We start from the raw sequence: 26,509 nt of genomic DNA, 5'->3' as shown, positions 1-26,509 counted from the left end.
CCCACTCACACTGAAGGCAATAAGAACCAGTGAGAAAAAAAAAACGTTTTTTACAATCACTACATGCTTTTTTGTTTTTTTTGGCTGAAGAGGCGATAGGTCTGCATAAGCTTGCTTGTATGTGGGAACTCACTTGCAGTAGACACATGGGGATACTATGCAATGTTGGGTAAAGATCCAGCCTGGGATTTTCAAACCACTTAATGATTGTGAAGTGTTTTTTTAAAAATGTGACCTCCCCAAATCGTTTGTGTTCAGTGTATTTTTTTCCTTTGATTTGCTTCTATGGTAATTATCTATAGTAGTAGTAATTATTGTAATTGCTATTGTTGTAATTATGGCTCCTATAGTAATTATTTGTAGCAGTTATCCGTTTATTTTCTTGGTCACCCAAATTAGGCTAAAGAAAGAATATTCTTTGTAGTGAAAAATCTTGCATCTCCTAAGACAGAGGTCCTTACAGGATGCCCCTCCCCAACGCCTTGTTTATGCTCTGCCTTTAAAAATCTAGCCCCACTTGTGTTATGAAGGTCTATCCTTCTGTATTTTTCACTAGGTTGCCACCGTGCTTACTGTGGTGATGGCTACAGGCATGAGGGGGTTGAAGACTGTGATGGGAAGGATTTTGGGTATTTGACATGTAAAACGTATCTCCCCGGGTATGTATGAACCTGTCTTTTGCTTCATTGTTGGCATTAGAAGGGAAGAGTACTACCCAAGCAAACCTCTTTCAGCTGGGACCGCTGAAGAGAGCAGGGGGAAGAAAGACCGTCAGATTCCTTCTGTATATTATTGACCTTAAGGGCTAACTCTCACCTATCCTTTATATGCACACGATTGCTATTGTGCTAAATGAATGAAGATCATATGGGCATATATTTGACCATTATTTGCAAAGATTTCCTCATTTGGGGAATGTTATCATTACATTAATGTCCACTCATAACATACCAAAAAGAGGAAGGACCACGATGATCAAATGGAAAAAAAAAAAAAAAAAGCACAGATCAATCTCCTTTTGCTCTTATCCCTTAATGGGTACTCTAGGGGCATCTTTGTTTGTGAATCAACCACACCAACCTTTCCAACGACCAGGAAATTCACTCAACAGCAGATGCAAAGCCATATATCTGCTTTGCAATGTCCTTCTGTAAAACATCTGCTTATTGTTGAGTTGCCTTCTCCGCGTTTGTGTAAGTAGCTTCCTCTGGTCAGCATTTTGCCTCCAGCAGCAGTACCTCTATTTAACTGTCAGGTATTGTTACTGGCTAACAGGAAACATTTAATTTGCAAATGAAATTATGTGCAGAGTCCTCATCATTCATGAAGGAATAATGTGCTAATTGACAGGAATAAGAAACCGCAGGACAGCTTTGTAAAACAAGAGCTGTGCTAATCCTTCCATTGCAATTGTTGGAGCACTCCTGGTGCGGGAGATTATACTAAAGTGGAGACTGACAAACCTGACAAGCTGAAACTTTTTTAAGGGATCTCGTCTTGAAACAGTGTTGAGCTATCTGCCTGTAAAAAACGTTTCCTTTTCAAAGTCTGAAGTTAGGTGCCAAAAATAAGAGTCCCACAAAAACATGAGAAGTTTTTCTACATTCCATTTTCCATGTATAATCAGGTTTTGAAGAACAACTGAGATCCTTTATTTTTGTGTATGCAGCCTCCAGATTATTTCCTAAAAGCAAAGACAAAGGGTGAGTCATCAGTACAGTGAAATAAATATGTGAGCTTGGTATTTGAAGGGGAGTTTCATCCCAAATTAGTCTTTCCTCCAGTAACCCTGCTACAACTGATCTTCCAATATTCTACTCTTTCCAGCGCAGAAATCCTCCCTCGTATTTCACCCACACTTGCTTCAGATTTTGTGTTGGATTTCTGAGAATGTGGGTTATTCGAGGACATATTTTAAAGGAGCTATGCTTGTGGATTGTCTAATGGATGCATTATTCACTTGAACATATGGCAGCAATAAAAACTGATCAAAATTGCTTTTTTTTATTAACATCTCTGGCCAGGTGTTTGGTACATAGAATTCACTGCAGCTCAGTTTAAGTCAATGGAAAGATAAAAAAGATCTCAATTTTTCCTTATTCTGCAAGTATCCCCATACACACACACGTTGTAAGTAAAACTTGCATCTAATGTTTTTATTTCACTCGATATTCTTTCAGTGGTGGGCATGTGGCACTATCATTATTTCACGTATGTGTAAAATAAGTCAAGGGAGAGGCAAAATCACATCTACTGAAGCTATAGGAAGTTACAGGAAAATGCGTAATTCAGATCCTCAAATATCTGGTTACACAAGTCCTGTGAATTTTCCGTAGAAGTTACAGGAATTAAGTGCTTACCAAAATCTCAGTGTCTGGGACCTGGTGATCGCTCAGAGAACTGACAGCTGCCTGGAGCTAGTGACGAGGTCTCCTCCTCCGCGTACCCCGGCCAACGCGCAGTTCCTTTCAAAGGGGATTTTTTTTTTTAAGTGGCATTAGCGGGAATTAGGATTTGCTGACAAAAGGGAGCGCAGCAGAGCACAACTGGAAACTGTCCCTTTGCTTCGGTTGCCAAATGTTGCTGCACTTGACACTTTCTGGTGTAACATTTTACATGAATTGCCTTAATTCCTGCCGAGCTTTATATCCACAAGCCGTATCGTAATGTGAACTAGAGCATATCTTGAAACTAATGTTTTTCTCTTTCATTGTAGGTCTTACGGAAAATTACGATGCACTTCTTACTGCTACATTGACTCTACACAGTGTCGATACTTCACATGAGGGGAGCGCAGAGGTGGGTAGTATCCCACGTGTAGCGGGGACGCTCGGTGCTACACTCTCACCTGTCCAAGAAGGCCTGGGACAAAAAGAAAAAAAAAACTGTGTGTGAAAACAGACAAACAGATGTCATGCTGCTGATGGCCGTTTTGAAATGTTTTTCTTTTTTTAAATTAAGAGCGGAGAAAAGTAGGACCACTGCATCCTGTCTTAATAGAAAAACGCCGAACAGTGTTTGCCAGTAAGACTTTCACATGGCTATGTGTGGGAACTTGCTTTCTATCACAAATGCAACATTAAACTGCTGGAAACCGAATTTCACTACCCAGGAATATTGTGTAACAAGACAACATTACCTCGACTTAGCACTGTTAGACCTAAATGTAAATTCTTCAGGGTTTTTGTTTTTAAACCTTCTCAACGTAAACACAATGCATATCTTGGATGCGGTGTTTATGGAGACTCTTTACTCTTGTATTACAATGTGAACTTGGTAAGTGCTGTACCCGCGTGAGCTAGGAGTCTGGTGCCGTTAAGGCTAACTCTGCACCCTCGTGGGTAGAGCAAGCCGGCGCCGTTCAGAAAGTGCTTTGAAGGGCAGCAAATCGAGCAAAGAAGCTGGTGATCACCGTTGCCTTCAGGCTAAGAAGTTCAGCTGTGTGTATGTGTGCGCGCACGCGGGAGCGAGGCGGTCAGACGAGGCCTAGAAGCGCCGAACGCAAAGGCCAAACTGGACAAATAATGAACTGTGAAATAGCCAAGGAGCCCTCCCTTCACGGACGAACCAGACTGGAAGGGAGGACAAAGCGCAAACATTGCTCGTTTTTCCCACCGTTGTCAGGCTGGCTGCATCCTACGTGACGCCAGGAGGACTGGGACAGCTTCAGGTTAGCAGTTCCCCCGACTGCCTGCCCGAAATCACAACGTGACCACGTACACACTGCTTTTCACTCCAGTTTCTGCACTGGAAGCTATTATTTTTTGTTTTCCTCCCCCTGTCCACCTGATCTTCATCATTCAGGTTATATTCTGTCCTCTGTCCATGTGCGCTGGCCTCCCTCTGTGCTGCTGTCTGTCTCTGCCGTCTTGTCTGGAGTATCGCTGAGTGTACGTTCTCGTTTTCTTTTTTAATCTCTGCAAATCTTGGAGCAGTGTGTCTAGGGATGCTCATTCAGTCCATATGCTGTATAATGTACATATATTTTTGTTTTTCAGAAAGTTTGGTCAAATATATTAGCCCTGATAGGAGTCAGGGTAATTATATACCTATTTACCAGTAAGCATTAAAGAATGCATTTCACATGGGAAGCATATTAAATATATTATGTGCAGAAGAGCTTATAATAGAAGAAAATGCTACAAAGATGTGTGGAATTCAGGATTAAAAGCCTCGGATGAAGGTGTTATTTTTGTACAGGCCACTCTTTTCTGCTTTGCGATAAATGCTGTACATGAATATTTGAAATGCATGAGTTACATGTAACAATGACAGCACCGTGACAGCTGCACTTATACAGTTACTTCTGTAAAGGTTAAAGAAAGGTGGAGTCTATATTATAATGATAATGCATTAAAGCAACCAATAAATACATATAACTTTTACCACCTATATAGAAGACTTTAACTCTGCATGTCCAGAGCGATCCTGGAAATCATCAACTAAAAAAAAATGAATACAGTTAGTCTACTTTTTGTGGCTCTCTCTTACCTGGACTGATTATGCTGCTGTGAAGCCAAGCCAAGCCACCAATGTTTGTAGTCCAGTTCACCAACGATGGCAACAATTTTCCTCTCATTGCTTTTTTTTTTTTTTTTTGCTTTTAAGCAGCGGTATTAATAAATGTTCAAGGAACTAGTGGGGCAAGGAATCTGCCATAAGCTTTGGAAATTTGTGCTCTAGCCTTTTGACTGCCTGTGTTTGGGCAAGCCGCGCGTGTGCAGGTGTCCGTATCGCCAGCACCAAGAAGCGCCGGCTCCCGGGAAGGCCGCCCTGTCCGCCAGCCCCGCTGGGGCACCTCGAGCAGTGTGCGCGTGCTTGCTGCCGTCTTGTGCTCCAGGCTTTCTCCGAATAGCTGTCACAGGTCTCTGGTTTATCTAAGGCTGCGTCCTTTTTCCTCACTCTTTTGTCCTTTGAAAAATGCTATGGCACCCGTGTTCCTGATGGTCGTCAGAGTGCGCTTCGGTCCTACCTCCTTCCCCTATGAATTCATTGCATTGCCCAAGGAGTCCACCTCTACTTCTAGCCCTCCAGAAAGCTGGAGTCGTTGAGAAATTGGATAATCCCACTGAAAGATTAGGACAGGACGTTGAAGTTGCAAAGCCAAGTACACAGAAGCTGGGAAACACGAAAAGAGGTTATGATCACATTTTTTTAAATTGTAGTGTGCTGCACAAATTCATAAACATGTGTCAGTCTCGTCAGAAAACACTTAACGGAGTATGAATTTTAAATGCACTTTATTAATACAGCACAAACATTTCAGCATCTTAACAAAAAGAAGGGCATGCAAGACACAACGCATGGGAGACATGAGACAAGTTTCTTACTGCTGTTACTGTCTTGTTCCTCTCAGATAGCAAAGCATGAGAAAGACATCTGGGAGGGTATTAAGTATGTGTGATTTAACAACCTGCAAGAAAAGAAGAAAAAAAAAAAGAAAAAAACCCTTCCTCCTTATTTCTGATGTACCTGCTTTATGATTAATTGGGGATTCTTCACCTGGCTGGTGCCTGCTCTGCTGTAAATTAGCTGCCTTCTTTGTCTGAGATTCCTGGCAGATTATGCTAGGTATGGCTCAAAAGTTACCTGAGGTATTTCAGTTCCTTGGCCTTTTGTAGCAGCAAATGGGAAACTTGTGGGAAAGTTTTCTAACGATGCATATGCAGCTATAGATTAATAAACGACCAGTATGAGCTCACATCACACACTGTATTAACTGTTCTCTAAAAAAACCCAGCTTGCACTTAATATGTTGTTAAATATATGTAGTTGTCTACAACATGTATTAGTAGCTCATGTCAATAAATCATACAGCCTTAGTTCTGAAATGGCTTACTTTCATGTGTTTCATTTTGTGTTTTGCTCTGTCGTTTTAAAATATAATTACCTAGTTCAAAATGTCGGGGAGGAAGAAGAACATATTGGCCTTTAACTCGGATCCCTCATCAGGAGATGGGCCTGAAGCCCCGCAGCGTGTGTGCGTGTGTGCGTGTGCGTGTGTGTGTGTGTGCGTGTGTGCGTGTGCGTGTGTGCATGTGTGTGTGCGTGTGTGTGTGCGTGTGAGCGCGTGCGTGTGCGTGTGTGTGTGTGTGTGTGTGTGTGTGTGTGTGTGTGTGTCCCGCGGTGGTTTTGTGGATTTCTGGCTGTAATATTTTCCCCATCCTTTAAAAATGCTCAACCTGGTGACATTCCCCTCTATGGCTTCCTAAAATCTTTATTTCTCTCCTCTCTTCTAATCACACAAATTATAGCTGCCAGCTACAAGTGCTTGCCCGTGAATCTGACCGTGCAGCTCTTCTCCTTGCTTTGTTCTCATGGTACCTAACCATCAAAATTAATAATATCCTCTGTACCCACTCCTTCCTGCATGAGCACTGTGCTTTATCTGCCTGTTTTCCAGCCTCTCCAGTGATACCTTTCTGCCTTCCTCCACGTGTCACAGCCCTGCTAAACTCCTATGCAAAGACCCATGGCCACGGTTCGTGCCTTCCTACAAGTCTCGGTTCTGCCGTGCATCTTAGCGAAGCCCAGCTCGAATGTCTTTGAAACTGCAGAGAGCGGTTCCCCTTTCCGGGGCCCAGGGGCGAGGGGATCGGTGGGCACTGTCAGCCGGGGAATCGCCCGGAGCAGCCACTGTCCTCCTCCAGCGCCAGCTGCTGGTGAGCAGCTTCTGAGGACAGCTCAGTAACCTCGGCGCTCTGCTGCCACACGCAACCACTCGCTGCTATACTGGGTGTGTATTAAAAAAGAAAAATAACAGACCAAAATAAACCCGGGAGGCAGACGCCTGTACTGCGCTGTGATTCTTCTATGATACTCTAGAGTATCACTGCTCTGCAGGCAAGGGTATGTGGCAAGAAGATCTTTAAAGAGTTGCTGGAAAAGAATAATGTTTTAATTCATAAAGGGTGAGACAGAAGAGTGCACTTTTGTAAGAGACTTTTCAAGTTCTTCCTTCCTGCAATGTGCAAACCCTGACAGCCTTTGCCTAAGGAGATGTGTGCTGCAAAGCGGCTCCGTCCCCTGGAAACCTCTCTCTTAAACGGAAAGCACCGAGCAATGAGTTACTGAACTCCCTGCTATAGGCAAAGGTGGTGGCAGAAAGACAAGTGAAGCCAAGAAACACTGAATGTAAAATTTGGATCCGGAAGCCGGTTCAGCGTGACGGGTGCTTACTGGGGACTGTGCACCTCGCAGACTGCCTGACTGCTGCCAGCCTGCATCTAAGAGAAAAAGGAACTAAGCTTAAGCAAATGAGCCATTGTTTGCCCTTATTTACCATGGACAGTGAAAAAAAGCTGTATTAATGCATTCACTTATGCTCAGCAACGTGGTCTTTGCTGCACATCAGCGGTTCTCCATCCTGGAGGCTGGTGTCACTCCAGTCCACCCAGGCCAGAGCAAAGCCTGACGGGATCCTCTGATTGCATTTGTAATTACTGGGCCATTTCAGGGACTGGACCTGAACCAGTGCAGCAGAGGAAAGGGTAGCCAGTCCAAATTATATTAGAGGAATGTACTCCTGCTGGAAATTGCATTAGTGGCTTCTTCCTTCCCCCGGCCCTCGATAAAAACTTGGAGCTGAAAAAGCACTGAGTTATAGCCCCATCCTTTGGGTGCTTTCAATTCACTCTGACAGCTGCCTGTGTGTTTTATGTAGGGCCCGCTTTGGATGTACGTATTTCAGCCAGTCTGCCATCAAAACACCCACAGCCCTCTTGAGTGAGAGAGTTTAAGTAGATCGATTTTGCTGCAGCCTTCCCATGTGAATTATTAGCCCCCCCCTTGCAGAGCGCCGGGGTAACGCGTCCCCCTCCGCACCTCCGACGTGTTCCCACGTCAGACCCGAAGGCGCCGACGTGCGGGAGTTACTTCCCTTCGCCTGGGTGCGGACCCCCGCCCCGCTCCCCAGCCCTTCTGCTGGGGGCCCAGCAACCTTTTAACGGCAAATTTTGTCCGGGAGAAAAGAGCCTGGCAGGTGGCGGCAGCGGGGCGACGGCGGGGCGGTGCTCCCCTGCGTCCTCTCGCACGCCGCGGGCGCACGAGGGGCATCCCGCCACCCGCCGCTTCAGGGCAACCCCGTTCCTGGCCCGTATTTTCCGTTGGCTTTAGTTGGCCGCCGCCTTACCTGGTGCCACGGCTGTGAGGAGGGGACGTGCCTCGCAGGGTGCTATCGCTCCCTGCTTAGGTTTCGAGTCATTGCTGGGGTTAAAGGGGAGGATAAACAGCTGGAGATGAGAAACAGGGAACAGTTCAGGCAACTGAACTGTCCAGCGATGTTGAAACACGTATATTACGGACCGGTAAGCGGTCTGACACCAAGCTGTTATGCTAATCTAAATACGTAAAATATTTGTTCTCTGCCCCTTGGCAGCCCGCAGGACGCAGGAGCGCTGCTTCGCTCTGTCCGCAGAGGGCCCCTGGCGAGGAGGTCTGCTGGATCTGCCTGGGCGCCGCTGGGGGCCACCCTGCTGCAAACGTCCAGAGTAAATGAGAGTCAACAGCAACAGGTGGGGAAGCAGCTTGCTGGCCCTGCATTATGACAGGTTTACTGCTTTTTATAACCCTGCGCTTAGCAGCATGTTGGAGCCTCTTTACCAGCGGAGCCACCGTTTGCAAAGCAGCAGCCAGCTGACAGTACTGCAGGGGGTACCTGAGATACGACGGGAAATAGGTACCACGTGGCAAGCGCCACGGAGCAGAAACTTGGGATAAACCCTGCCTATTTCGCAGTGGCACCGTTCAGTCTTGAATCAAAGAACCCAAAATGTCAACCAGTCCCAGGCACCAAGGCACAAAAGTGATTTATCAGCTGTCGGGCCCCTGCAACGCTGTTCAGCACAGCGGCTGGTGATGCCGGTGGGCTCAGGGTTTTTTCCTTGCCTGGAGCATCCATGCCCAGATTTCACAGTGTGATGGTCTGTTTTGCAAAGCAAGTCAATATGTGAAGATTTAAGACTTTGTAATTTCTATTGTATAAGTGGTGGGTGTACCGTATTGGCATTTCAGAAGGGAAGGAAATCCCCTCCAAACACCCACCACACGGCTCAACAAAATGTCGTTGCTAAGGCGGAAGGACAGGGGCTTGACAGCTCTGATTTACAGAGCAGATCAGCCATGTCTGCAGTTTATTTAGGGACATACGCTATGGCAGCTTTCCAGACCCCCCTCTTGGTTTCACCAAACTTTGAAGCCTGCGATAAGTCACTTAACGCAGGACTGCAGTGGTGCGTGTCACGAAAAGGACACCGCGGCAGCGTTCCTAGCACTGAGTATTGAATTATTTCTCTAAACAAATCACTGGGAAGCGATTTGATCTGTTTCTGGTCACAAACAGGCCGTTTTGCTGTTGATAACAAAACGTGCCTTAAGCTTATTTCACCTGCCAGCCTACTCTTGCAACAGCCATCAGTGGCTTGGGGTTTGGGGTGTGCAACTGGATAACTCAGCTGCCCTAACTAGAGGGCTATTTGTTTGCTTCTTTCCTTTTTAATAAAAAGGGTAGTAATAAATAGTTATTTTTGAAAAGCTACATTCATGCAGGAATATCCTGTTTGTATATGGTTTTGAGTTTCTGCACCAAAAATTCTCATTCTTCTCACAGAGGAAAGCAAAACTCCTTTTGAGATGGTCTGTGGACAAAAAATACTAACGCGGCTAGATGAATCTTCCTCCTGTCCCGGGAACAACCACATACTCACAGGCCGTTTAGAGAACATAAGAAAATGCTGAAGGCTTAAGAAATTGTTACTAAATTAATATTTAATTACTTTACGCAAAGCAGAAGAGCTTCGGCAGAGGAGAGCGGTGTCCCAGCAGGAGCAGCAGCCTGAATCTGCGAACCCTCCGCACAAGCGGCAGACGAGCGCCACGCGGAGCAGCCGTCAGCCTTGCAGACGAGAAGCTGGCCCGCGTTCTTCAAAGTACCTCGGGGCTTTTTTCCCCAGCTTCCACCCGAGGTCTCTACTGAAGCATCAGGGGATGCAGCCTGCTCAAGGTGACTGACAAAGCGTGAAGCGGATAAAACCAGCGGCGACTACTGATTGTGTGGGATAACCCGCTTCTCGTACTCGATGAGCCCCTCCCGCGGTGGTTTTGGCAAAAAAAGCTCTCCCAGCGCCACGGCGGTGGGAGCAGCGCGGTTTTTGCACAGATACCCGCGTCGCCCCGCTGCACGCGCATGTGTTTCCTTCCTGGCAGAGCAAAACGCTTTTTTTTTTTTTTTTTTGCACGGCTTGCGGGAAACTGGATCGCCGCGCGGCGTGTGGGACGCGGCGCGGCAGGCCGAGCAGCGCCGAATACCTGAGCTCGCTCGCGGCTCAAATGTCGGGCTGCGGCGAAGGGCCGGTGAGGGTGCCGGGGCGAAGCGGGACGGGCTGCGCGGCCCCCAGCCGCCGCGCGCCCGCGGGAAGGAGGCTGCGCACCAGCTGGTAAGCCAAAAAGCAAGTGGAAAACGATGACCTATAGGAAACTATGCAAGGCACGCCTGGTCTCTGAAGACTACAGATGAGCTGACGATACCAACACTGGAAACAGATGCTAAATTAATTGGGAATTATTTTGGCGGAAAGCCATAGCTCTGGCACAAAGGCAAATCAATGCGAAACACATTTATACGTCTCAGATAGGTCTGATTTTGAGAAGACGGTGGCCTGTTCTCTCTTGGGCAGCGCTGCGGGAATTTGCCCGGGCCCCGACCTGGGCATCCTTCTGAAAGCAGCAAGGCAAGCGCTCAAATGCTGCTGGTTGGCGCCAGGATCCGTGGAGGCCCCAAGAGGGAAGCAGCGTCTCGGTGACTGGAAGCCAGCGCCTCCGCAAGGACGCGACTACCCCCGATCCCAGCTCCTGCTGCTGCGGGAGGAGAAACTCCAGCCTCAGCGGCGACTCTTTGCCGCAGCGGTGCGGAGACAGGGAAAGATCCTGGAGAAATTACGCCCAGTTTTGCAAGCCAGAACAACAGCAAAGTCATGTGGGCTGGTAAAAGGTTAGGGGCATGTAAGAAGACAAGGGAACCTGGAAAAGCCTTTTTCTCTCATCTGCAAACTGGGGGTTGTGCCTACGTTGCTAATTACCGCCGAATCTCTCATCAAGGGGGAAAAAAGGAAAATGGGAGGCTTTCTAAGGCCATTGTATTTTTTAAATCATAACACACACAAAAATAAACCTAAAAACTGTGTTAGAGAAGGAATAAATAAGTATCTGTTAATTAAGAAATATATTTCAGTCAATGTACTGAAATTATCAGGAAAAGAGTACATTATAACCTCTTGGGCTGCCAGATGGACAGATGGACGTGTAGCTCGGTTGCACTACTGTCTGAAAGTGCCAGGTGTATTGCAGCTTTTCCTGCACCTCCTTTTCTCAGCCCTAATACTTGTGCTCGGCACTCACCCTACCAGTCCGCCAAACGACAGAGGAAACTTCTCTCCTCGTGGCTCTGATGCAGGGAAGAGCTTAGTGCAAGCACGTTAAACTGGTGTTTTCCTCCAGGGATGGGGACAAGGGACAGGAATTTACCAGGCCGCTACCAAAGCCCCTGAGCTTTACTAACAACCAGCCCAAACTCCACCAGAGCTTTGGCTGGGACAAAGCTCTTCCTCCTGCTCTTTCTGCCGTTCATCTGAGATCCTGCAAGGGCAACACATCTGCTTTTTTTAAATCAGTGGAAGTTGCAGTGAGGAGCTATTTACCTTGCAGATATCTTTTTGTGCATGTGATTTCTCTTAGTACAGCGCCGCTGGTCTGAGTCAGGCTATTTCTGATAGGAGAACATTTTACGGAGGTGACTAAAATGACTCACGCCAGCAGCCAGCACCTCAGCACGGATGCAGACCTCCTCGCCACCGTTCGTGTCTGTGCCCTGCTCTCCTTTGCTCTGGGGCAGGCTCAGATGTTTTGATTTTAAAAATAGGACACTGCAGAACTCAGTGGTAAACAAATGCTGCAGCTCAGGGCTAGAAGCTGGGCTTTGAGGCATTAGCCAGTTGAGACAGATATGGGGCAGATCTGTGGACACGGGGATGTGATGGACCCTGGTCACATCCCCTCCTCCTCCTCCGGTCGTACAATGCTGATGGAAAGCAGCCGTCTATGGGGTTGCACTGTGTGCAGGGGGTTCCTGGAGGAGGAGGGGAGTTGAACCAATTGCTGTTTCTCAGGCAAAAATGGACACTTGCTCCTTCATTCAGTGTGTTTATTGCATGTCTGCATGGAAAGCTGAAAACTCATTTTTCTGCTAGAACAGCATCTTGCGATCTCAAATGAGAAAAGGAAATGGTTTAAATGCTGCAGGTGAGTGAAGTTCTGATAAGACCTGGGACCATTTTTAGTGTCCATCTCTTTGTATAGCCTCTTTATTTTGGTGTGAAGAGCTAGGGCAGTTTAGTACAGTAAAACATAGTACAAATGCCAACACCTGTGCACACCGTTAAGTGCTGACTGCGTGTAGGACAGAGGAGAGGACTCTGCCCAGTAGCAGTCCCATCTAACTGTAAGAGGTAGCAGCCATGAAACAACCTTGCACCCAGTCAGCCACCACCTCACCAGCATGGCTATTGCTTTGCCTTTCTCCTTCCACAGGCCCCTAAACGCCTACTTCTATTTAAATGCTTCCCCTAACAAAGTCTCCTTACAAGGAGAACCTCCTAGAGCTGGTAGTTGGGAGACTGATAACAGGCACCTTCCCTTAGGAGGAGGAGGAGAAGATGGGGTGGTGAAAGAGGGGAATAATCCCTGTCTTCCCCTGCCCCAGAAAGGCCTTCCAAACCCTCCCGCCCTCCCTCCCAAAATTGGCAGCTATCCCCCAGCTCAGCCCTGGCAAATGAGCCAGGCAGAAGGATGCTGAGTTCAGGGCTCCTGGCAGTGCTCAGCCCTTGCCAAAGCACAAGCAACCCTCAGCCTTTGCAGAGCTGATGCTCTGGGGACTCTCACGACCAGACGTTAGATCCATCCCAATACTGTCAGCAACTGCACAAAGGCTTAGAGGTCTACAGCTTCAAAAGCTCCTGCATCCCCACAGCAGACAGCACTCACTCCAGCTGAGCAATGCTGCTGCAGCAGGACACCTACACCCTCCCCACCCTGTGCCACAGGACTAGTTAGGTCTCATCTGTGATTCAGTCCCATCTTCTCTTCCCCAGCTCTGAAAACGCCTCATACTTCAGAGATCTCCAACTGGATGCTGCCAGAGGGCCTTACCCTTGCTTTGGGGAGACAATCAGGTACCAAAGCTATGCCCTTCTGCCCATGCTGTGCTCAGTAATCTAGATCTATCTATTTCTCTACAGAGAGAGATAGGTTACACCTAAAATTAGTAAGCGGCTCTAGTCCTAATTGTCTTCATCACATCTCAGGATGACCATGAAGAGATTTTAAAGACTTGAGAAACTCCTACAGGGCCCAGAGCCATGGAAGATATGCAAGTCCAGCCAAACCAACCAACCAACCCACCCACCCCCCCACATAATACATGTAATTTTAAAAAAACAGTTTCTCTCCCACTCCCAGGCTGGTTTTTTAACTACAGCCTTCGCACACTTGCATTGGCCAAGGACCCACAACTGTGCGCCAGATGCAGCTTTTATTCTCATAATCAAAACAGATTCCATGTGCTCAAACATTCTTTGTACAAAGATACATAGAGGCAGTTTCCATTAACCAGAAACATACTGTTTCCGACTGTTCACAAAGTACCTAGAACAGACATCAGTCCTGAAGAGAGCTTTAGGCCCTCTGTTTTAGTAAAGAGACAAAACCCACACAAGGAAGAAGTGAGATTTTGAAATGTGCTTATTTTAAATAAGTTTATTATAATGAAATAATATAAAAGTCTGACAAAGGTCTTAACAATACTCCAAAAGAAAAAAAAAAAAGAAAAAAGAACAAAAGACAGATGCTGTGTAATTTGAGAAATGATGCAAACTGGAAACTCCAAAATACTTTGAATTTGAACTGCTTACAACAGTGCAGTTTGTGTACTGCTCACAAATACAAGAGGCGATTTTAGGGGCATGAACAAGCCCTTAGAACTAAGTAAATTTCAAGTGGAAGGCAATATACCTTCTCGTTATCTTAAAAGGTATTGATCTAAGTAAGGCTCCCTGTAAACCAGGCTTGGCATTAATAAAATGAATGCCCAAAATTGGGGGAGGGAGGGGGGGGCACAGAAGGGAAACAACAAAAGCAAGCTACTTGGATTTTGTTTAGTCACTATATTCTGGAAGGCAATTTACTTGCTAAGCTTCATTCTAAGTAGACATAAATGTCAAACTTTCAAGACTGTTTTAAAGAAGGGAATCAAAGAATAAATTTTGGACCTCTGAATGCTGCAATGCAAAATAAAGGAAGCAAGTTTAGTGCTAAACAGAAATCAGGATATGGAAACAAAGAAGTTTCATATATAAAAACCCCTTTAGCGCATCTGGAGTACTCCCGAGGGGGATACCATACCAAGAAAGGGATAGTAAAAAAATGCTAGTCAAGGGCCACATTTTGCGTGCTGGTGTGATAGGTGAGCGGGTGTTTAAGTGAAGTGTGTAGATGTTCATTCATAAAAGCACACAGCCACTTAGGGGCCTGACTCAAGGAAGCACATAAGTCCGGGCTTTACTCTTTCACTCTAGGATTGCACTTGCGTGTGTTCTTAACCGGAACGGAGATACGGGCTTAAAACATCTGCTGAAGCCCATATGCTTTCCTGAACAAGGGAAAAATTAAAATACTAGGTAGGAAAGCTCCAAGTACCAGACTGGTTAGTGGAGGGAGATTTTCTCATATCGCAGCAGCGCTTAAAGGCTCGAGTGAACCGTGAGCGGGACCAGCTACGGTATGGGCTCGCTCGGAGGCAGCGAGTGTGCTAGGCTGCCCTTCTGCACAACAGCGGTTTTGTATGACAGTACCAAGCTTGCAGTGTTTGTTCACTAAGGGACCACAAGAGGGTGGCAAAAATGCACAAACTCAAGAATTTTTTTCCCCTTTCTTTTATTAGTACTCTACAGGCAAGAGAAAAATAAGCCCTTTAAGAAAAAAATGCCTGTGCTTTCCCTAGTAAGAGGTAGAACTGCCAGCTCTTAAGTGTCCTGAATTAAATTTCATTGGCAAAATTAAAACTTCAAAGTGGAGTAGTTTTCCCGGCAAAACGTGCCAAATCAGGGAGAAACTTCAAAGGAAAACAGCACATTCTCCACCTGACTGTATGCTTGGTTGCCTGCCGCAGAACTCAAGTCTGCTTTTCCAAGTGTATGTTTTTAATCACTTCTGAACTCCTACTCTGGGGCTCTTATTTCAACCTGACAACAGCAGCTCCAGCAGCAAACAGCTTGAGGAATAGAAGGGGCAGGCAACACGTCGGGGAAGAGGGAACAGCAGCCTGACAGGAACAGGCTGATGCTCTCTTCCGGTGTCTAAGGGAGAGTTTTAGGTTCTCTAAAGCTTTTTGCAGAAACTGAACGGAAAATGAAGGGGAAAAAAAAAAAAAAAGGTTAGAAGGTCCAGCGCATGGACACAAGCAACACTGTTTTCTCGAATGATCCACATCCCTTGGTCAAAGCACGGTGCAACACAACTGAAGCGTATTTTGGGCAAGCTTTTTATATATCTAGCCAAGCAAGTCACAATTTTCCAACTATGAAAAAATTTTAAAGCAAACAACCGTAACTAAATCCTGATGATGCTTTATGAAAAGCTTGAAAGTGAAGGTATACGGCCCTTAACTTTAAGTGCGCTTATTAAAGGGAGACCCATATTTTAACAGTATCAACACAGGATGTTTCACCGACTCATTATGTTTACACTAAAGCACCCAAGTATCCAGCTCATATTCCACAACTGTAACGTCACAGAACTTCAATATGCAACAGAGTATGGTGTCTTAAAAATAGCAAAGGGGGCTCCAGAACACAGTTTGCTTAAAAATAATAACAATAATAAATAAAATAAATAAAAGCCTCCCGCTGCTACGCAGAACTCGACTGACATCATTTGGGAGCTCTGCTCTAACGCCAATGGCACTATATTACAAAGATACGTATATGATCCTTATTAAAATATGCTGACAGCCATTATTTAGTACTAGGTAGTACTTCTATCAGATTGCTTTGGGATTTACCATGTCTCAGCAAGGACACACACCGCACAGACTCGCCAGTGTCACATGCTGTACCAGAGCTCTACGCTCAGCTATAATAATTTTACAAAAAGCAGCCTTACTCCCCTAGGGTAAGGCTAAGATTACTCTTATGTTGCCATGGCTAAGTAAAATCCCTGAGAATATGCAACTGTTAGACACTGAAGGAAACAGCTGAAAGCATTTCTAAAGGAAAGGGATGCAAAACTTCAGACAGGTGCAGTCCAAGAAATCAAAGCAGTTCATTTAAAGTATGCAGAGCAAGGGTGCTGTTTTCTGAGAGTCATGTGAATACCTATCAGTATATGCAGGTCAGTTCAGTTCTTAAGTGTCAGCCATAAAAACAAACACACACACGCCACAATCATACCTCCTCTGCGATTCTGAATTTAAGGGTCAGTAGTTAGTTGCTTGTTCTCTATAATGATTAAAAATCAAAAACAGTTCTCTCTGCTTGCCAAACTGACACCACGAAGAACGAAACTAAAGAATTGTCTAGCAGTGTATTTGATTACGCTTGGCAATCTGCTCTATCGCATCCTTACTAGAGGTATAACAGAGTTCAGCTCTGCAACATGCTGTATAGGTTTCTTTCTTACTGGTAGTTTGACTGGAAAAAGAGCATTCATAAATACTAAAAAGCACTCACTTGCAAGAGCAGTGCATTACAGAATACAAGTTTTGAAAGAAAAGAGCTATCAAAAGTGAGACCTCACTCAGTTCCATCTTTGCAAATCCCCTGCTTAACAAGCACACAGGGGCCTCCTGAAGTCACCGTCTCCTAAGAAAGTTCAAGTACCAACTCCAAAAAATCAGAAAGACTGATTTTATGCAGGAGGAGTAAGGCCACAGAGGCAGCTCTGAGATGGGATGCCCCACTGATTCCAGAAGACACAGAACAACATATAGTGCTCTCTGCTTGCTACAAGCAAGAACAACCGTAGGAGTCAGTAATTTCTGAAGATAACAGCCCAATGAACCTGTTAAGTTTCTTACTCAAGAAATAAAGCTTCTTTACTTTTTGCATCAAGCAAAACTTGATACACTACTACCAAACTAGTGGTTCTCTCACTAGTTTAGGCAAACAAACAAATCAATCACCCCCACACAAGACAAACACACACTGCCCCTCCAAGTCCATAAGTGCTGGATACTCTTTCTTGCTACTGCAAAAGCTTAGAATAAGTCAATATCCATCATGGTCTCTCAATTAATTTCTACAGAAGAGGGATCTCTTCCTGTCCTCCCCCTACCGCAAATTGTATTTATGTGGAAATGTGGTCTCCGTTATTTTCTCAGAGCATTCAGCTAAGAACTATTCTACTTTGCCACATATTAGCCGAAAACCCTGAGGAAACCACGCAGGGTGGAGAGTTGCTTGTTCTAGCCTAAGTGCGGTTTCTCAGCATTCACGCTCAAGAGGAGCGGACAGACAAATCTCAAAGGCTCTCCATTTCACTTGTAGCACTGCAACCGGTGAAATAATTGAACGGTGCTTTGACCAAAAATTTTGACTTTATGTTTAGACATAAATATTACTACTTTATAAACTACTTTAAAACAAACAAACCTTACACCCTTCTGATTCCTCTTGGAGTACGTAGAAACTAGAGGCAGCCAGTGGCTCTAGGAGGAGATTATGGGGGTGGGGGGAAGAGAACAGTCACACTATTTAATCACAGTTAATTACAGTTCTGGTATCTTGTTTTATTCACCAAATGGGATGTTTTGTCTTTTCTTCCCACATCAGATGCTTTTCTTAAAGAGTCCTTTTAGCTAGTGACATAGTAAAGAGCAAAATTCATAACTTGTGTTGAAGGCTGGTACAAGGTCTGCGAATTATTGACTGCCAGTTCAAGGCATAAACAAGTCTTTCAGTAGCGACATAGGGCTTTGGATAGCTTTGTGCAAAAGAGCACATTATTATCTGTACCAGCAAAAGGGGAAAAAGCAGCAGAAGTCTTACTTTCCTAAAACCCTATCACTTCTATACAATTTTGGATTTAAAGGCTTGTAATTGGCCAAATACATAATGGCTCATTTTGTGTCTGCTTTCATGAAGTTTTTGCCCATAATGCCAGCCTAGGAAGGATTTCAAGAAAAACTGCTTCATAAACTGCTAGCTGTACTAATTTAAAAGGCAAATATGTCTTCATGTGAATTTGATTTAAAAAGTCCTAAACCCCAAACCAACCCCCACCCCAAGCCCTCCCAAAAACGAAGAGGATGGACATGATTTTCTGTTGCACCGTGGCATACCGACTGCTATTGAGTCTTAGAAACCTTTGAAACCATTACCCTGCCTACAAACACGATCAACATCGGAGCAGACCTTCAGCTGCTACAGATGTGTACAGCACCACTGGAACGAGCTGAGCTCAGCCAGCCTGTAGCAGCCGAGGCTCCGGCTCACCCGTCCCAGCACTGGGACAACACGGGGCAGAGGGAGCAGCAGCGAGCACCAGCGCTGAGGAAACGGCACCCACTGCTCACAGCCTTCCTCCTGCGACTGTACAGCTGCTTCCCCTCCCTCTGCCATGAGGCTCCCCTGCGCTGCGGCACGAGCTACGTGGGCAGAAGCATCCTGCCGCCGCGGAGGGCACAGAGGAAGTTTTGCGTAGGATTGTCAGGAGCTGAAAAGGAGAACGTGGCACAGCTGGCAGCTGTGCAGGGAATGCAGTGCGTTTTCACAGTCCAGCCCCTGGGCAAGCTCAGAGCACCAGCCACGTACACTTGTGGTAAAGATCTCTAATGTTTGGGGATGTGCATTAAACAGCAAAAGTGCTTCCATCCAAAATAAGTCAAAAAAAGGAAGGATAAACTCGCCACATACCTGGTAAGCTGGCATTTAACTGCTGCTTCTTTCCTGCTACCAGGGTGATAACTCTCATTACCTCTGCCCTCCTACACAGCTAATACACAGTGGCAGGGTGGCTAGAGTCAATGCACAGCTGGCACACGGCACGGCACAGCCAGAGCCAGCAGCACCTGCTAGTGCCGACCGTGCTGCTGAACGTGTGACTCCTCCACGAAGCCTGGGAGCAAAGGCAAGTTCTGCTCCATTACATTTACGGAGGGAAGAGAAGAGAAGGAGCAAGGCAAGAGAGGGAAACAAGAGCTATTCAGTCAAAAGCATTCATCACAGACATAGCTATGACCTTAAGAAAAACAGTACCTCTGCATTTATACACAAAAAAGCATTAAAAAACCCCACATATTCATACATACCCTTCCCCAAAAAACACTCATGCCCTTCCAACAGAAGGGATACAATGAACAGAAACAATATTAAAAAACAAACAAACAAAAAACCCCACATACTTTGTTAACAGATACAGTCCCTGAAGTTTTAAGACGCTGTTTCGCTGTAGTCATACCACCTCATCTGACTCCAAACCATGTACTTCATAAAGAGTGTCCAAGATATTTAGCTGCTTTTCCATGGCTGGTAAGTAAATGTTGAGGTCCCTCTGCATGCCTTTATAAAACGTTTCTTCCTGAGCGTCACACTCCTCTACAGACAGCGCTGCCACAAAGTCTTCATATGTTGGAGCTGCCCTTAAAGCTAACTGGGGGAGGAACCAAAGTTTTTAGATTTGGAAAAAAACAGAACAGGAAAAGAAACCCAGCCAGAGCCATGAAAAAATTTCTAGATGTCCCTCTTTTGCACTTTGATTACACAAATGCTAATGCTTTAATTTATTTTTGTCTCTGTGTGTGCGTGCACACATAAGTTAAGATTCAAGTGATAAGGAGGCAACAGTCTATTACCTCTGCGTAGTTGCCCAGGTTAAGATCCACTTAGCTCTGATTTTTAGGAAGCATCTATATAGCATATTTTGTACAAACAAATAGCAAACATTAAAAAAAAAGTATTAAATGCAAAACCCAAATAAAGTACGATTTGTGATTGGCGTTCCCAAGCTAGTCTCACAGACTTTGGCATTTAAGTCCCATGCTCAAACTCCCTTTAGAAAGCTCTCCCTAACGTTCCTGCTTCTCCCAGTCACAAAGTCTGCAACGATCACTTGACCAAGGCTTTCCATATGGTTTCAGAGACAATTTACAGGGACAAACACGAGGGGGAGCTGCCAGCTTGGTCAAAAAATAAACCATTTCCTCTGGCCAATAGATTCTAGTTTAATTCCCTCCTTCGCACTAACCTTTCTTGAATGCTCTCATCCAGAGAGGGACCCATCCTCAAAAAAGCAACCCAGAAACTCCACATCTTCATTTAATAGCTCTTTGAATATGACAGTTTTTTAAATTCTTACAAAAGCTTTGCAACACTATCTTGCAAAAGAAATAATGAGAACTTTACGGGCACAAAAGAAACCCATGTGTTTTGGCTCCAAAAAAGAGGTTCCACCCTGGAAGTCCAGTACTGAATATAACAATAGTCACAATCCTCACCCTCAAGATAAGGTCTGACAAGAGGAATCTCTTCATTTCAATGCTTACAATTTTAATAGTTTATTAATTAAATACAATATAACTTTAACAAGATCCCTAGTAGCCAAGATAATTACTTACCGCAAAGACCCCGCGTACAACCCAGCCGTGGTGTTGCCGTAACGTCTTCCCATAAGCATTGTCTTAAAGGAAAGGGGTGAGGGAAGAGATACATGCATGGCGGTTTGAAGTTCGCATCACAATGAAAAGTCAGAGCTTAGAAACTACTAGTTAAGGACATATTCTTCTTGTTGGACACAAATAATGGCTCTTTCTGAGCATCACTGAAATGACTGAAAGGAAGGAGAAGAGGAGATGACAGAAGTGGGATTCCTGGGTTGGGGGGGGTCTCAGCTCTGCTGTCAAATCTCCAAATCTCAAGCAAGTCATCCATGGCAAATAAGTTGTTTGAACAGACAGGAGGGAAACGTGATTTTGTTTGACTATCTGTGCCTCACGACTAATTTTTCTTCTACTCTCTAGTTCTGAGTTCAGTGCAAGTCTGGAAAAATATTACAGAGGGTGAAACCACCCGGAAGGCTGACAGTTAGCCAGTCTCAATCCAGACAGCTCAGACATTAAATAAAATCTCTTTACGCATGAAGGTGAACTTTTAACCCCTTAGAACAAACAGAAAGTACCAGATCCTTATTAAAATAATCCTCAGGGCTTCTCTTGAGAGTGCTGCTGAATGTAGCCCTTGAGGAGGGCCCTTGTTACATCCTCAGACAGTCCCAACATGCTATGCCACCTATATAGCCTTTTCTTCATGCCAAAAGCATGCCAGTTAGATGAATCTTCACCTGGCATTAAATCAAGATTGACCAGTTATCTAGTAATCTGGCTGAAGAGCGTGATTTTCAAAAAAGTTGCATTCTGCAGGCTAGCTGCATCAATAACCACAGGAGAAAAGAAAACTCAAGTTCTAAACAAGGAGGAAAATAGCTGCGTATGTAAATTCAGAGATATTTGAAGAATAAAGCTACTGGAACTTACTCAGAGCTGTTTGGATATTCTTTTCACCATTCTTCACTTCTGTTAAAAATCCTTTCAAGAACTTTAAGCCTCTGCCAGGATGAGCCCACAAAGCAAAAAAGAAACCATGGTTATAACCAGATAAACCCCTCTGTTTGCAATGCAATTTTGGGAGCTTCATCATTTCAGTATAACAGTCAAGTTCTCATTTCAGTATCTTAGAGGGACATTCCGGAGCCAACCAACCCAGCTTCACTCCCACTGCTTATAAAACGAGAGAGTTGTGCTGCAACCTGAAACCTGCCTGATGCACTGGCCCAGTAGGAACAGTCACTTAGTGTGATCTGTTCTTCACTTTTATGGGTGATAGGGAGGGAAAGGTTGCCTGTCATTGCTTTTTCAGGCCTTTTGGCAAAACGGCAGTGATGGAACTACAGGCAATACATCAAATTTGACCTCAGTCAGTTTGGACCGATGGCACTTGTGAAGGTAACTAGTTTGCTCTACAAACACAAGCCTGCATTGGTGTAAGAACCTTCATCACACCTTAACTGTTTATAGCCTAAATAGATATGAGGTGGTTACCTTTTCAGCCACAAGAGAGCCTCCGTAGCAGAGTTTCTAACTTCTGCTACACCTGTGTTCACTTCGTGGAGCACTATCTTCTGAAGAGTATCAAACTCTTCTTTGTTGGTTATAAATTTCTGGTTTATTTTCTGGAAAAAAATAAGAGGAAAGGCTTTACGCTTTTAAGATCAAACAATGCCCTGTATAAGACAAACTAGCTATTTACCAGGATTCTTCCTTGCTAGCCCGGCCAGGGCATGCAGTGTGAGTGAGAGACCACAGAGCCAAACGAACCCCAAGACTTAGCTCCTACCGTGTGCCTGCCACATTACCACCACGTAATGCAGTCTTAAAAAGCGGGTTAGTCCACAGTTTATGCAGAAACTGCCGTTTATGCCTGACAACGCGCTTTAGGTAGCTCATGCGTCATCCTACACACAGGCAGAAAGGTGTTAACTCAGTCTGCACATAGAGCCAAGACCCACCATCCCAGAGCTCCAAATACAAGATCACCTTCTGACAACAGCTGAACCGCAAACTCCCAATTATACTTAGCAGTCATCAGCATGTTTATGCTAATTTATTTCAAAGTTTGTTACATACAACTCCTAACTGCACAAGCAGCACTTAAAGCTTTTTCAGACTTGGAGCTGCAAGAAGTTTCAGAAGGGGAGCCACAGCTACAGGATCCACTCCAATTTACAGTCCCTGAGGAGCTAGTTCTTAGTGAATTCATTTGCACTGACTTGGTAAAGGAAGGGCATTTTTTTCCTGTTGGTCTCCAGTTCAAAGTCAATACCGATACCATCACATCATGACTTATAACCCTCTCAGCTCAGTATCAAAGCCGTATTCATTAGCTGTAACAGTCTTCCTACTTGGCAGTCAGTCAAATTTGATTTAAAAAGTTTCATTGCAAAAACAGTTGGATTATTAAACACAGCATGTGCTTAAGAGCAGAATTAGGGACCTCTCAGCATTCTGATCTGATCGATAGCAACATGAACAAATATTAAAAAGGCCTTCCAGTATTGACTTCTGCAACAAAAATTATTGAGTTCTGGTTTCTAAGCTACGTGTTTCAACAGGGTCATCATCATCTGTTCAGACTCATGCTGGCTAAATGGAGTCCTGTTTGTTCAAAGTCAGTGTTAGAAATTAGCTATTACCTTGATGTTACCTACAAAATCCATTTTAACAGGAGCAAAAACAGTTGGTCCCAGCTTGTCTGGAAAGAAAGAAAGTCCACATTTTAAAATCATGCCTTTTCCTACTTCTTATGCCTTAGTTAACAACTTAATTCATTTACTCTTACCGGACTTTCTGAATGGTAGGAGAACACTAAAGGAACAACATAATTAAGTCTTTCTTCAGTTATAGAACCAAACCTCTAGTTGGTACAAGAGTTAAAACACACTAACTCGGGGAGTCTTCAAAAGGTGCATGCTTACAGAGACATCTACTGCCAGATTCAGAGCCCAAGCAGACAGGGGATTACACTAGCTAGAGATGAAAGCCTTTGAAAAAAAATCAAATAGCCACAATAGACGGTATGGCTGATGCTACTATCAGCTGTGCTACACATAAGGCATTCTGCACTGTTCTCTTGAGGGCACGAAATTACTGTTCCAGATACGTGCACAGATTTCCAGAGAGCTTATACATGGGTCCCAACTAAATGAGACTGAATTCTCTATAAATGGCAGCAATAAGAAACATCATCTGGTACCGGTCATATTGATTCTGCTGATAGAAACTATTTTTACACTACACCACTTCAGCAAAGAAACGAGTTCTCCAAACTACTCCACCATTTCTCCTAGCTGGTGGCAGTCAAAAGGACTCATGTGCATGCATACCATGAAAAGAAGGAGCTGCTTACCCAGAACGGGCACAATGGCATAACATGACTCCAGAAACTCCTCTGTTGGTATGCCCTCCTCCTCACGGAGTTCAATATCACTAAATCTGGCGTCCAAAAGAGGCAGAAAAGATATTTTTACTGTATGAACTCCTTTTATGCAGTTTCTAAAGACAAAATTAGATTTCATGCCCACTTTATTTGGACAGAGGTAAAACTTACAGGCACAGAGCCACCAACATGGCTTTTGTTTCACGACATTAAACAACTGCAAAAAGTACTTATTTGGTGGTGTGCAAGCAAGGACTGTAATCACAAACCACAAAAAACAACTTGCAATAGAGAGATATTTTAGAAAAGCTCAAACAAACTCACTAACAGTCATGCTTTCAGAAGTTCACACATTGTCTGCAGTTACGCTTACAGAGAAACAATTGCTTCAATCCCAAAGTGGGAGAAGCGTAGGGAAGCCATTCAAAGTTGGGTTTAGGTGAATGACTCCACCCTCAGACCACTCTGCACAACTGATTTTACAAAGTATATCTTCTTCCATTACTGTGCTATAAGTAGTCCTGTTAAATAATCCTAGCAGATACAGCTTTGCAGACAGAACAGACTTAATTCTGAATCAATTAATGGCTTAACATGAAGTCTGAATATCCTTGTAATTTAAATCTGCAACATGTACTACCTATTGCTCATGACACTGAAGAACGTAGGAAAATCATCTTCATTTCTGTCTTCCTCACACGATAAAGTCAATCCACATACAGAATCCGTTTCCGACTGCAGCAACTGGTGGGTACCAAAGCCTTCTACAGCTTGCGGCTTGCTCTCTCCATCTTCTTTAACGCCTTACATTTATAGGAAGCAGAAGAAAAATAAACAAAACAAACAAAAATCTCAGCCTTTTATCGTTATTACTGTTCCTCAAGATGTGTTCTGTGCATCTATAAGAAGAAAGGCATTTGGATACCTGGAACACTCAAGTTCAAAAGCGTTCCCTGACAGCACCAAGACGCTCACCACACTTCCCCTGCCGTTGGCTGCGGGGACAACAGTTAAACAAGTTCCTTCCTCTTTTTTTGCCTCAGATAAACCACGTACTAGCCTCTAATGCAGGTGAGACTGCACATCCTCAGGGAGGACGGCCTTATGAGAGAAGAGCTTCAAAGGGGAAGTGACTAGGTACAGGCAAGGAAACGGACTCATCTCCCTGACAGCAGGACTGGTTGTTCCATGGTTATAATTTCCCCAGTGTTGAGTCCTGCAATAACGGCCAGGCAAACGAGGTTACTGTTTGAAAATGATACACTCAATTCAATAGAAGGAAGAATGGAAAACAGGTTACATGTAAATACTTGATTATATTTTTAAGGGCTGCTGAAATCAGAATTATGCTGGATGGAATATGATACTGAATTAATTCAACAGAATTTTACTGAAGTCACACACAAATCCAAGTTTAATGTTTTGCTGAAGTAATGGGAAGAAATAAGGTACTTCCTAACATGCTCTTAATTGTGGAGAAAAGGATTAAATTTTTCATAGAGATCTGCCAGATCAGTTATGAGCAACTACAAGGTCAAGCCCTCTGAGACAGGAACACAGAACTTCCCTGCTCCCCTTCCGACAGGGCAGCTGTATGTGCTAGCAGAGGTGTTAACGGGGAGCCTCTGGGAATGAAGTGTCCATCCACAGAGCAAGAATAGCCCAAATTCTGCCAAACTGCATTGCCACTTATGTCAATCAGCATCCAGAAGAGCCTCCTCTTGTTCAAGAAAGGGCTTTAATCTCCCTCCCCATTCAGAACTAAGTTAGCTATCAACAAGGGCAGGAGCTATGCTAAGACTTGATAATGGGCAGATATCAGACTAAATTACATTAGCTTGTACTAACATCCCCTCTCCTGGGAAGCAAGGTATCAGCACTCAGGCTTCCTCCAATCATTCTTAAAGAGTAACAATCCTGAGTAAAACACAGTACATACATTCACCTGCCAAATCCTCCTCTATGTGGTCTTCAGCCAGAACATCACTGCTCCCCTCATTTCTTTCCAGGTTTAAATGCACCAGACTCTTATTAAGAGTTTGCTCTTGATGGCTGAATTCTGCTTTTACAGAGCCATTTTCACAAGAGTTCAATTCCATATGTCTGAAGGAAGAAAAGTAATAAAGATTAGTGAATAAAAACATGGCTTGATAAGATTCTTCCTGTGAAAACACGCAAACAATGAGAAAAAGTAGTTACTACAATTCTAGGCTCTCACAGGCTGCGAAGCAAGCTTGTCTAAAATAATAAAAAAGGAACCAGTAGGTTTAACAAATTTGATATATATCAATGATTCAGCCTGAGTTCATGGATTACTGAATATATTCACAACGAGTTTTTAAAAAGACACGGTCAAAAAAATACAATTGATTACAAAAGGCAGTTACAGTCAGGTGCTGTAGCTAAAACAAGAGCCCCTCTTTAAATATATACCCTTGCCATCTCCTCCACAAATTGCAGCTTGGTCTCCATCAATT

General features: G+C 44.4%; 2 protein-coding genes across 7 annotated transcripts in view; one reads left to right on the top strand and one right to left on the bottom strand.

Moving 5' to 3' along the window:
* COLQ (collagen like tail subunit of asymmetric acetylcholinesterase) overlaps positions 1-5,417 on the top strand; it is a 47,199-nt gene extending 41,782 nt beyond the window's left edge. Inside the window, exons 16-18 of one of the 2 annotated variants that reach the window (XM_009676412.2) lie at positions 557-659; positions 2,717-2,799; positions 2,962-5,417. In XM_009676412.2, coding sequence (XP_009674707.2) covers positions 557-659; positions 2,717-2,786 — 173 coding nt within the window. In that variant the 3' untranslated portion in view covers positions 2,787-2,799; positions 2,962-5,417. Of the gene's footprint in view, positions 1-556; positions 660-2,716 lie in introns of both variants that reach the window. The other variant, XM_009676411.2, reaches the window with a different exon arrangement.
* Positions 5,418-13,786: 8,369 nt separating this feature from the next.
* Positions 13,787-26,509, bottom strand: part of PLEKHA8 (pleckstrin homology domain containing A8) — a 29,666-nt gene continuing 16,943 nt past the window's right edge. For 3 of the 5 annotated variants that reach the window (XM_068935262.1, XM_068935266.1, XM_068935264.1), the window contains 8 exons: positions 25,972-26,135; positions 24,673-24,835; positions 24,003-24,088; positions 23,290-23,348; positions 22,139-22,269; positions 21,575-21,645; positions 20,660-20,721; positions 13,787-19,695 (listed from right to left, as the gene is read on the bottom strand). In XM_068935262.1, the coding sequence (XP_068791363.1) occupies positions 19,498-19,695; positions 20,660-20,721; positions 21,575-21,645; positions 22,139-22,269; positions 23,290-23,348; positions 24,003-24,088; positions 24,673-24,835; positions 25,972-26,135 (934 nt within the window). In that variant the 3' untranslated portion in view covers positions 13,787-19,497. The remainder of the gene's footprint in view (positions 19,696-20,659; positions 20,722-21,574; positions 21,646-22,138; positions 22,270-23,289; positions 23,349-24,002; positions 24,089-24,672; positions 24,836-25,971; positions 26,136-26,509) is intronic. The other 2 variants (XM_068935263.1, XM_068935265.1) reach the window with 1 other exon arrangement.

This window comes from Struthio camelus, chromosome 2, assembly GCF_040807025.1.
Source record: "Struthio camelus isolate bStrCam1 chromosome 2, bStrCam1.hap1, whole genome shotgun sequence".
NCBI classification, from domain to species: domain Eukaryota; kingdom Metazoa; phylum Chordata; class Aves; order Struthioniformes; family Struthionidae; genus Struthio; species Struthio camelus.
The sequence above is the reverse complement of the archived record's forward strand: the minus strand, read 5'-3'. Positions and strand labels throughout refer to the sequence as shown.